Below are 13,150 nucleotides of genomic sequence, written 5' to 3'. Positions count from 1 at the left end.
TCGAAAATAATTAAAAATATCATTAGAATTATTTGTAGAACTCTTGAGGTGCTACCCAGAACTCCAACGAAAAAATTAAAATTCCAACAAAATTTTATTCTTATTGGAACTTAGAATATTTTCTTAATCGGTGATACGAAAAATAGCGAGAACTTTTTATATATTGGTCTGAGCGCTTCGAACCTTAATAATTATCGTTAGAACTCTTGAGGTGCTACCCGGAACTCCAATAAAATAATCAAAATTCCAAAAAATTTCTCGCTCTTCCTGACCTAGAAAATTTTCAATCGGTGATACAAAAAATTGCGAGAACTTTTTATATATTGGTCTGAGCGCTTCAAACCTTAATAATTATCGTTAGAACTCTTGAGGTGCTACCCGGAACTCCAATAAAATAAGCAAAATTCCAAAAAAATTTCTCACTCTTCGGGACTTCAAAAATTTTCGATCGGTGATACAAAAAATAGCGAGAACTTTTTTGGAATTTTGATTATTTTATTGGAGTTCCGGGTAGCACCTCAAGAGTTCTAACGATAATTATTAAGGTTTGAAGCGCTCAGACCAATATATAAAAAGTTCTCGCAATTTTTTGTATCACCGATTAAAAATTTTCTAGGTCAGGAAGAGCGAGAAATTTTTTTGGAATTTTGATTATTTTATTGGAGTTCCGGGTAGCACCTCAAGAGTTCTAACGATAATTATTAAGGTTCGAAGCGCTCAGACCAATATATAAAAAGTTCTCGCTATTTTTCGTATCACCGATTAAGAAAATATTCTAAGTTCTAATAAGAATAAAATTTTTTTGGAATTTTAATTTTTTCGTTGGAGTTCTGGGTAGCACCTCAAGAGTTCTACAAATAATTCTAATGATATTTTTAATTATTTCCGACGATTAAGCTGTTATCGTCAATTTTGTAATAACGTTTTGTGAAGTTAGCATCCCATACTTTCAATAATGGATTTTTTTATCTAATTTGCCGGAACTATTTATAAATTTTATAGAGAACTGTAGAACTCTTTGGGGTGCATTCAGAACTCTAAAAAAAAATTGATTTTTTGAAAAATGGGATGCCAACTTTACAGAGGTCGCACTATTTTTTCTTTCCATTAATTGACTTTGAAAAGCTCTACATCGCCGTATCTTCTTCGTTACTTTTACGAAACGCATTTTCATGAAGGTTTTATCAGGCCTAGATTTCCACGGAAGAATGTTATTTACATTTCAAGTAGCTCATTCTTTTTTAATAGGTATTTCATGTTAATATGTAGAATTATTCAAGCTACTAATTATCAAATTATATGGTCTTGAACATTTTAAAATTCTAACAAATTCAAAACGTAAATTAATACGAATTAAATTAATGTGTCGATTAACCGACTTGAAAATTTGTTTAAAATTTATGTCATTCAAGAATGAAATTATTAAAATTGCATAATCAAAATACTATATAAATTAATTACAAAAAATATTTATTCAAAATTAAATTGCAATACAATTACGTTACATTTCCAATTAAGAATATAATAATGAGAATAATTAAAAAAATCAATATCGTTCATTAACATAAAATATTGTTACGTTTCAGGATCATGCAACCAGTCCTTGGGGATGGAATCGGGTGACATACCGGATTCAGCTATCACTGCGTCCTCATCGTACGTGACGAACGTCGGGCCGCGCTACGGCCGGTGAGCATATTACGGCGTTATTCTTTCCACAACATTAAAAAATATCACTAACATTTTTTTAATACGCTTCGAGGGTGGTGTATGCGATCGTTCGTCAGATCGCGAATTTAACGCACCGACATCACACACGAATGCGTCGTGTATTATTCGTCCTCCTCACGTCTATCCTTCTATTCTTCATTTTGCGCGACTGTCGCGCACGTTCTGTTTATAACTCAACGATCCCATTCATCTATCTATTGCGAAAGTTCGCTTTTTGCAAGCAGTAGCGATATTGATTTAATGCTCGCCGGGAATTTAACTTATTCAAATCTAATTTGCTTGAAGTTACATACCTAGTGCGCCTGCGACTATTAAGCGTGCAATCCGGTTACGAGAAATAGTAATCACGTTTTATAGGAGATACAGAGCGACATAACTATTTCTGCGAAGTAGTCTATCGCCACTTGAACAATACATTCTAAGTCAGCTCTAAATTATAACTTTAGTCTAAGAATAATATACTTGAAGAATTATATATTCGCAGTGATGATTCAATTATACGACTAAAAACAGCACGGAAAGAAACGATATACTGCCGTATATAAAATATGGAACGCATAAATAATTTTAATTTTATTTAACTAACCGATTTATTTAATCGATAAATAGATAAAAGCGGGCAAACTAAAGGGAGCGGAAAGAATTAATTTTATTATTCACTGCAATGTAATTTACATAATAAATGTCTCGTGCCATTTTGTAATTGATTGGTTTTTTGTTACAGTAAAATGTTGAATAAAAATTGATTGCAAAACATGTGAGTTGAGCAAATTGTGTCATCATAATTAAACAAAGCGTAAACAATATGTAAATTGAGAAACGGATCGTTTCAACAACGGACATAATTAAAGCAGTGGTAAAGGCGATCATTGATCAGGCGTCAGGCATGCCTGATAAATGAGCACCGTCCGAAGGTTCGAATACGTCAAATTGTCAGCCTGAGGGGACCTCGTATATTTTAACGCGCATAAAAAACTTAGTAAAAAATCAGCTATTATAGATTCTTTATGTATTGTTAATGAACAGACGAAATACTTCAAAGCAATAAGATTATACTGCAGAGATGATCGCGTGGCATGTTTATTCATTGTTCAGTAAGATTTCGCAACGTTGAATCTTTAAATATAATCTTTAACGAGACGAAAAAAAACTTGATATTATATGTAATGGCACTGAAAGATATATTCCCTCCGTTGGCGGATTTATGATTTCAATATGGAGCTTTATATTTAATTGACACTTTTCATGCATACAAGTTTTCGTAAAAGAACGATTTATTTATAATTTAAAATTTCTATCAACTGCGAGTACACAAAACTTTTCGTAACAGCGAAATTCTTTTGTATTGAAGAACTGCGTTACGTGAAAAGTGTAAACGGCAAACGAATCGACGCGGCGTAAATGTTGTCCGGAAATCAATCGCCGGCGAAAGATGGTCGGAAAAAGCGAAAATCTTCTCGTTCTACAGTGAAGTTAACTTTGTTATTAAGTACGAGACGCCACTCGAGCAGAAGTGATTGAGGTAGTGCGGACTTTTATTAGCGCCATTTAACACAAACGTAAATAATCGACGGAGGCAGAGAAAACGTGAATGGAACGGCGTGGTGAGGTAAGAGCGCAAATGAATCACGAATGCACTGTTTAAGTACACTTTTCAGAAGGTGGAAGTTTTTAAAACCTAGAAATACTCTCGCGAATTGTTCTTCTTAGTTGAAACGATAGTAACGGAATTGCACGATATAATTGTGCGGGCAGACTTTTTTATACTCGGGAAGACGGTAAAACGATAATTTCGTGGCATTTTCGAAATGAAAAGTCTAACGATTCTTTCACGCATAGTCCTTCACGTACGAACTATCCTACACAAATTGTTAATTTCTTTTATATTTTTTGCGATCGTAAGTTATTCACCACAATTTAATCAACTGAGAAATAAATTAAACTTGATTCTAATAAAAATAGTATTTCTCACATTTTATATTAATAAAATAGAAATTTTGTATAAAATCCTTAGAAATCATATTCTTAAGATTAAGTTGCTGACCATGCAGAGAGAATTGCCTCCAGCATACTAATATTTTCTGTAAATAGACTCCGGAAGGAAGCCGCCGGCGGTGCCTGGTGTCCAAAAAGCCAAATAGAGAAAGGGGTTCGCGAGTGGCTTCAGGTCGACTTACAGAGTGCTCATGTCATTACGGGTGTGCAGACGCAGGGTCGTTTCGATCACGGTCGCGGTCAGGAATATGTCGAGGATTATACTCTAGAGTATCGACGTCCCGGCTTCACTCAATGGCGCCTATATAAGCACTGGGACAGCAAAGAGGTAAGGCAAGACAGGCATATCGGTTGATAGTATCTATGGCAAAGGAGGGGAATGCAAATGGAATCATTTGCTGGATTTTCGTTGCGGCTTGATGAATTAATTACAAACAGATATTATTATACTTCACAAATAAATATAAGACTGAATCAATCTAATGGAATATTATATGAATAAATGGAAATAATTTAATGTTTTTTTTTTTTATTAAGTTTTAACCAATGTTTTAATTTGTCAGTATTTCAATGCAGCAAGTATTTTGATATTGTGTAAATTATAACACGCGGTAGCTATAATAATAATATGTGATGCGCTTTGAATGATACATCGCATGGAAGAGAGCAATTGTAGAGTTTGATTATAACAAACCGGTTCGATTGTAGATGTGTCGCTCGCAGGTTATTGGGAGTTTACACCATGTCTCAATTGGAGCAAACTCAAACAAACGCACGTAAACGATGCGTAGAACAAACTACAAAACCGATCGGAAACGTTCGCGTGTCTGGTTCTGGTGTCAAATTGAAATTTTATTTCCATTGAAATGCAGAAGACCTCGACTAAAAGTCGTTTGTTCGTAAAGTCACAGTTAGAACTCCACTTGGCATTCGCTTAACGATGCTTAATTGGCGGAACTTTTCCTATGTCAATTAATTATCCGTGAGAAAATTTTATCGCCAGTCAAAGTTTCTCGTAAGACGGGCATAAAGAGAAACGAGTGAAAAATTACGTTACGGAGCGCAAAAATACATAATGAGTTTTTCATTATGATATATTAGAAGCATTAAGCGAATAGCTCGTGTACAAGTATCGTGAAATCCATAAAAAAGTATTATAAAATTTAAAAAAGTTATTTGCAGAGAACACAGTTTTTGTGATCTATGTATACAAAAATTTGATTACGAGCACGCTTGCAACAAAATTGTAATTTTATCTATTTGTGTATGAGACGAAAGTGTTAAATATTCTTTTATTCGCGTTTCTACAAAAAAAATCAATATACATTTACTAGCTCTCTGGTATCTTTCACATTTAAATAAAATGTGTTTTTCTATTATAATATCGAAATCGTTTTGTTTCACGGTTTACCATATTCCCAATCGGATCACCATATTCTCAACTTCGAGTTCGATTTTGCACAACCCTCCCGCTACCGTTCGTGAGATCCAGTCGAGAAACAGGGAAGCGAGAAGCGACAATCGATAAGCGATCTACTCGTGTGCTGGAATTGCACGTAACGTCTTCGTATCGTAACGTATGGTTAAGCGTCGCTAAAAGTGCAACTTCCTCTTTTCGAGAGCTAGACGTTTGCAGTCCTCCCCTTTCCCTCCCGACCACCGTATTCTCGAATATCGCGTTCAAGAGATTGAATCACGCATCGCTGCCTTCAACATGGCGCGCTTCTATCGCGGAATTATTTCTATCGATTGCTGTTTGTACTACGATCAATATAACTCTTGTGTAAATGCGCGTTCGATTATTTCCTCATGCAACAATTTGTATAAATAAGCAATTTAACGTGTGATAGCATATTAAATGATAACAGCTATGTATATGTTCAACCTAACAGCAAATGTAAATAATTTTTGTATTTATTTTACTTTGTACACAATTATTACTTTGTTATATAAAACATTGTTTTGTATTGATTCACGTTCAGTGCATAGCATAACTGATCGTGAAATATAAAACCTAGCACACACTTATTTAATGACGTGATCATTTTAATACACCAGGTGTTCAGATATTTATATGTTGAAATTCACTATTGATAAAAATTTTATTGATTAATTTATATGAGCTATTATTAATATTTTAGTTTTACGTTTAATCTTTCATTACATTTCACAAACATTCCTTGCAGATATTTAAATATATTAATATAGATCATGATTCGATAAGTCCAAAAGTGTCGGAAATGTCAGATAATGTCATTAACATCCGATATATATTTAAGTCGAATAATCACTGCTTTTATGGATAAAAGCAGATATTTCGCCATAGGATAACGAGCTGGGATGAACTAAAGTGTGATATGATAGGTAATTTTGTAGATAATTGACTCCCAGAGATCGTAATGCTTCGTTAAACTAATGCCAATTCAACGGAAGTTTATAGCGTGGAATTTTGCCGGAAAGTTCGCATTTAGTGCAATGCACTAAATGTATTATCGTCGAGATAACACGGCTGTCATCGATACCAGACGGGTGTGCTTCGGTATTTCCATCCAGGAAAATTAATAGTGCTGCACGTTTATGCGCCAACACATTTGCTAGTATTATATTAACTGATTCAAAAATTGAGATGTCTATAAGTATTGTGAAATTTTCAAATGGAATGTCCATTAAGATTTAATCGTATTAACGCTATACGGTTTTCGCGATAAGAGTTATACCATCAAATCCACAGTTGCCTGACAACAACTCATCAACGCCGAACAAAAAAACTTCGTTATTTTGTGAAGGGACGGTGTTGGTAATCCAAAAATCGATTCTCGCGTCAATTGATGCGTGAAAAGTCGCTAATTTTATTCCTTCGCGTTTGCTGTTTTATTAACATCTATCGCATTCTCTGCAGATTTTAACCGGCAACACTGACACCTCCACCATCGTATCGCACAATTTAGTTCCACCTATCTTTGCCAGCCAAATCCGGATCTTGCCACACTCGGAGCACAGACGTACGGTGTGTCTCCGAATCGAGCTTAAAGGATGCCGCGATGCGAGTAAGTATATTATATGCACGGGAAAACATCACATCTCCTAATTTGAACTATTTGATATTTTTGAAATCACTTAATTTTCCAACTTTAAAAATTCCTTATCAACAAAGCCTATACAAAAAGAAATTTACTTTGAATTTATTGTTGCATGAATAATAATTTTTTGTTGCATGAAAAACTCATATCCTGTACCTTTTGATGGATTAAACAAAATTAAGTTAAATTTGTATGATCATCTACATCATTTAAATAAATGTATTTCATAATATATCTTTCATAAAGAGAACAGCGTAATTTTAACGGCAATTGGCACAATAATGACAATTGTCGATAATGTGTCCATCGAAAACGCTCTTACACGGATAAGCAAATGTTTTCATTAGCCATCATCTCTCGTCGGATAAATTCTTGCGCACAAAATTGTTATCATGCATAACGAATGTATTTCGATATTACGCAGTCAAATTATCATCGGAAATGACATAATTGAAGTAATGCATGTCGAATGTCGCTACTAACACACGTATGTGAAAATTGTCTACGTGTTGACGAATCAATAAGAGAGACAAGAAAATAAAAATGATTATTAAACAGTCTGCGAACATAAACATTTTCGAATAGATACGCGCAATGGCCTCCCTCGGCAGTTGTAATGAAACTGTTCGGAACGGTTTCGAATCGGGATAATTTTTCCTAGATAGCTGTAGATATTCTACTGTGCATCTATGGAAAAAGGAAATTATTCCAATCGGAAACCGTATCGAGCAGTGCATAATAACCGCCCTGCGCTTTATCAGAAATATTCGGAATCGCGAGCATCCGGAAACATATATACAATCGCATTGGGTGCACGACAGTGATGCCACGTCGCTCAAGTGGACATCTGACGATTAATTTCCAAATTGCAATTTCATTCAATTTACCGAGACGCCGTTGAAACGGCTACGAGAAGGCAGGGTGCCGCTGGCTCTAACTACAGTGCTAGATCCCATTAACGTTCGTAACAGCGTTATACGAACGAGCTCATTGCTAGGTCGACTTGGTACATTTGTTTTCGACCTAGTTCCAGTACTTAATGTCTCTTATAGAATCAATGCGCTGTTAGCGCTCGTATGGTGAATGCACGTTGTATTAAGCAATGACAAAGTTCCTGTACGGAGAAAATTTGAATACTCTCTCCGGTTTTCCCAAATTTTGCTCTAAATAAATTTCTTTTCCTAGAAAACTGAATAAAACTAAAAAAATATTAAAAAATGAAAAAATTTATGTATCTACATATGAGAGAAAATAATTGTATTATTTTTGTTCGCCACTTCTCTTTCTATAAAACAACACACGCTTAATAATAATTAGCATACCATTTAAGCATGGGCAACTATTGTCGATGAAATAATTTTCTTCCTAATTTTTATTCATTGAGCTGGTAAACTCCAGAAGTTTTCGCAATTCCGCCGAGTTTCTCCAATATTTTCGTATGATCCGAAATTTTTCCAACTTTCCTAACTATTTGGAGCATGCCAGCATTTTAATTTATTTTTCTTCCCATCTTCTATTCTTGATCCAACAAAGTAACAAATGCTAAGTATTCGTGATGCATACGACATCTATTTTCATAATTTATGTACAAGTGCGTGTGTTATGTATAACAAACATGCTGCGCGCTACCACAATGCTATTTACATAAATTTGCATACAGTTTCTTTTCTCGTTCGCGTTACTTTACCCGACTCCTAAATTCAAGACATAATTTTATATAAATTCTACAAAGCAGCGTGCAAAGATTAGATGAAAACGGCATATATTATATACCAAAAAACATTTCTTCGCGGTGTTGTAATATTTAACAATAAATAAATAAAAATTTGTTTTGCATCTAAATGTAGTTTTCAAATTAAATACTTTAATATGTGCAATGTATTTATTTAATCGTCATATGTATAATTATGTATTTTTATTATAAATTTTTTATTTTACATTTTTATATTATCTTAAAATGATAATAGAATACAAAGTAAGTCTGTTGGAGAATTTCTCATTAAATGCTGACAGCAAAAGCACTCCCGCTTCAAGTTAAGAGCTAGGTATCGTCGGGATATATGTTTTACGTAAAGAAGAAACTGTGCAATCAGCACAAGCAGCAACATTTCACAAAGCAGGGTAGAATGGGGAAACATGTAAAAAACGCTAAACGAAAAAGAGCTTTGCTTCTTTGTTATATCCAACATAAATTATTATTTCTACTTTCAAAATGTGAATAAGCTCAAGTTAATTATAAATTAAAAATGCTCATATACATATGTATAAATTGTACTGAAGTTTAACTGTATGTTAATACTTTTAATTAATTAATGGTAAAATTTTAAAACAATTCATAAGAATTGCTAATTTTAATAAGCTTTTAGAAAATGTGTGAGAATATAGCACAGCTGGAGTTCACTACCATCTCACTAAAGTTTTTACATAATAAGTAAATTTATATTATAACTTTGCTATATATGAGCGTGTGTATGGTGTATGTATATGTGACTTCGTGATATTTTTTTTCTCTACCTACACTGTTATCGTTATCACGATATCTTTCGATTTTGTACCGCTTAAGATAGGCACAATCAGCAAATATATTGTTGACTACAAAAGCCGAGGAATAATATTGACGCAATGTGTGCCCTTATTATCAATATCTCGCCAAGAAAGGGACATTTGCGTAAATCATTTTTCTGGGTCGCTAATATCCAGCAACAGCAAGATCGCACACATTCGTGCGATGACGATGTGTGCGGCTGGGCGCTGTAGTACGGAGCGACGGTAAAACGGCGACATGAGAGCTTTCGCGCTATAAAAAGTATTCGGAGCGTGTGAGATCGAGCCCGAGCTGGGCGGGTATGCCGGATTTATGGCGGCCGTGCACGGCATCTGGTTAAAACAACGCTGATGCCCTACCCCGAGCCGGTGAACACGAACGATTACTCCCGAATCGCGGGCAACACGGCCTACTCGGTCAACGGTGGTACAAAATCCACGACATTGTCCTCCTGGTATTGACATTCGCGGTCTGACAGGATACAAGTGTGCTAAACCTCAGCTGATAGAGCGCAATCAGAGCGATCTGTATATCATTTATTAAAAATATGATGCTGTCCGGTTAGTTGCGAGCGCGGTCTATATTCCAATATATATGCTGAAAATTATATTTCATAAATTTTTTTTACGATATAATACGAGATATCTCGCAACTTGCATAACTTTAATTACGGATTAAAAGAGCTTCTCGTGAATTAAGCTTCAGGAATATAAATAGATTAAAACAAATTTCAAATCATTTCGGATAAATTTTGATAAAATATTAATTTGAAATTTAGTTGTACAAAGATAAATATTTTTTTCCTTCCCTGATATTTTTATTATTTGTAAAAAACTTTTATTTTTAAAATAAAATTAAATATTTGCAAGTGTGAACATCCTGTGCACTAAACAAACAGAATACAAAAACCTATTATTTCAATTTGTATCCGCAACAGGTAAAACTCAGTTTATTAATAATAATTTATAAAAGTTGGTTGATAATTCTCCATATATGCTTGCAGAAAGTTATATTAACGCGAGACTTATTAGGAATTGCACTCTGCCGAGAGATTGTACTAACGATCCCAATGAAAATTCGCAATAATTTCGAACCATCGAAAGAAGATTGTTAGCGCAGATTAGATTAGTGGATTACCAGATTACAGAGTAGAGACCCTGTAAGAGCAATGTTTCTGACGCGTGCTGAAATACGGTGTTCCTTAATGCGTACCTTCAAAAATGGCAGGAATATCAACGACACATCGCTGAAATGTTCGCCAGTTTACACGAACGATCCTTGTGCACGTGAAAAGTGCACGCCAAGAAGTGACTTTGTTGCTCAAATTGCGGATTAATTTCGCTCGCTACTTATTCTCTTATCATTGTTACGCGGCGACTGTGCACACAATGCTCAATATTTATATCTATACCCCGTCTATTATGTTTTTCTAACAAATACTACATACTTTATAACAAGTGCGGGGTATACCGAGACGCTATCACGCCCTTATTACATTTAAGTTACGTATATTTCTCGAAGATTTTCTCCGGGAGCGCGCAAGTATCTTTTATCTTGATTAAAAAGAAAACCATTATATTCGAGAATGGGGTCGGCCTTTTATTTTCAAAGGTATTTACGTTTGTACAATTCCCGTGTATTGGATGCCAGTTGCAGACCGGCCGCGTGGCGACGAGGCGTTACGTTGTTCTAAATAAAATTATTATCTCGGCGTCATCCACGTGACACGGAATCAGGCAAAGGTACGTTGACCAAAACTGGCTTGACCACATCGCGTGACAACGACGGCCGGCCGTGGACCGTATATACCGTGAAATATTAAGAGTAGTTAAGCGATTTTGAACACGATATGGCAAAGTGGGCGCACCGCCATTTTTGCGGTCCGTTATTAATTTTCTCGCTACGAAAATCCAGCCGTCCGTTCCCTTGCGGATGCCGCCCGCCGCGACCGACCAAGTCGTTTTAATTAATTTTAATTGATTAATTTTAACTAAGCTCCTTCCGCCACCGCGCTTCACGGCACGTTATTAAGCAGCGCCACTTCATTTTCGAAGTGTATCCGAGAACTGGAGCAAAGTGCTGTTGCTTGCAAAATACACGGTAAATTTCAGTAAAATGGTATGGGCTCGTGAAATAAGTTTTTCATTTTTAATCATTATAGTAATAATTAATAATAACGAGGAAGTATAACACGTTTGCGCGAGCAAGTGTAACACGTTTCTTCATAATTAAAGACATGCATATATGGTGTTGTGCAAAAACGTGTAAAATTATATTTTTGCCTGGAAAATATTCTCTAAGTAAAATCTTCGTTACTGCAACGAATTATTGACCTTATTTTATGCTATGTTATTTGAAAGTTTCAAAGTAACGCAGTTATTTAGTGTTTGAAGAGAGATGGGATATTATCAACTAGAAACAAAACATAGCTAATAGCGCTACGAAGTTAGGTGAAACGTAAAAGTTCGAAAGACGAGTGTGTTTTAAAAGAAAACTACTGTCGCGATTCTCACGCGAAAACTTTCGCCTGTTTCAGGCGGCGTCGTGAGCTACACCATACCAGATGCTTCCATGCCGGAACACAATGACAGTACGTACGACGGTAAGAAGGAGAAAAACCTGCTAACCGGTGGCTTAGGCTGTCTAATCGATGGCGAAGTTGGCGCGGATGATTACAGGCTAATCATCGGAGATGGACAAAGTGAGTGGACACAGCAATGTTAAGTGGGAAAACTAAAGATATCTATCTGTTGTTAGCAATTTACGTTAATAAGATCGCTCCAGACAAATTGTACACTTTCGCGTTAAGAAGGTATCCGCGATCGTTGTAGCCTGCAATTATGAGAGCCATAGAAACATTTCGTTCCCAGCTTCGTTGCTCTCAGTGCATTATAATTATAATTTCGTAACTTCACCGCGTGAACTCGAAATAGAAAATCGGTTTTTTTGTAACATGATTTTCTTTTGAAATTTTCTCCTTCTACGTTCAATAAAAGCAAGTTCATGAAATTGCTATACTGCGTGCATAAAGTTTTGTAACAATTATATTTGTTTGCTATTGTGAAGAATCGTAACAAGTGCGCGATTCGTTTTGTATGAACGTGTCTCTTTCGTTGGCTGCAGGCACGGGTTGGGTTGCCTGGCTTCGTGACATTTTCGCAGAGAACTTCGTGGAGCTCATCTTCGAGTTTGAAACCATATTAGTCTTCGAAACAGTGCACATCTATACCAACAATTATTTCTCACGGGACGTGCAGGTAATTTTTCAACCGTTTTTTGTAATGTTATTTGTAACTATTTTCTCTATCAACGCGCTTTCATAAACTTTTCTCTGCGCAAAGAAAAAGTAACTAAACATTTAATCATAAATATTTATGCTAATTATTATTTAGAATTACGCAACTCAAATGATCAAGTTTTGCGTAAATCTACTTGGAATGTTATTTTTACATTGCATTTTAATATTATTTTTTCACACTGTCTTAAATTCATATTTTACATTTTTGCTGTTTCAAATGCAAATTTTTGCGTTGCAATAATAAATAATTTTAATAAATAAAAAATGTAGCTCACATAAAACAACTTTCATATTAAGCTAATCCCTCCACCATTTTTGACGATAAATTACTTACCGCAATGTTGTCCGACGTCCGATGCTCCCTGCGACTCCTGCTTCTTCGTAGCACTCACACGCGTTCGCGATCATGCTCGCATTGCTCGCGAGCGCACCCGACACAAAAATCATGCGACACTTTAAACGGCACTCCCGCGCGAACGTCGTAAGCAACTCGAACCGAAT

At 35.4% G+C, this 13,150-nt stretch overlaps 1 protein-coding gene across 2 annotated transcripts in view; it reads left to right on the top strand.

Annotated features, from left to right (window-relative positions):
- LOC105678081 (discoidin domain-containing receptor 2-like) overlaps positions 1-13,150 on the top strand; it is a 76,965-nt gene that overhangs the window by 52,564 nt on the left and 11,251 nt on the right. For both annotated transcript variants that reach the window (XM_067348072.1, XM_012377117.2), the window contains exons 3-7: positions 1,587-1,689; positions 3,823-4,054; positions 6,626-6,773; positions 11,888-12,052; positions 12,475-12,608. In XM_067348072.1, the coding sequence (XP_067204173.1) occupies positions 1,587-1,689; positions 3,823-4,054; positions 6,626-6,773; positions 11,888-12,052; positions 12,475-12,608 (782 nt within the window). The remainder of the gene's footprint in view (positions 1-1,586; positions 1,690-3,822; positions 4,055-6,625; positions 6,774-11,887; positions 12,053-12,474; positions 12,609-13,150) is intronic.

This window comes from Linepithema humile, chromosome 1 (genome assembly GCF_040581485.1).
Source record: "Linepithema humile isolate Giens D197 chromosome 1, Lhum_UNIL_v1.0, whole genome shotgun sequence".
Taxonomy (NCBI): Eukaryota; Metazoa; Arthropoda; class Insecta; order Hymenoptera; family Formicidae; genus Linepithema; species Linepithema humile.
This window is presented reverse-complemented; position numbering and strand designations above follow the sequence as displayed.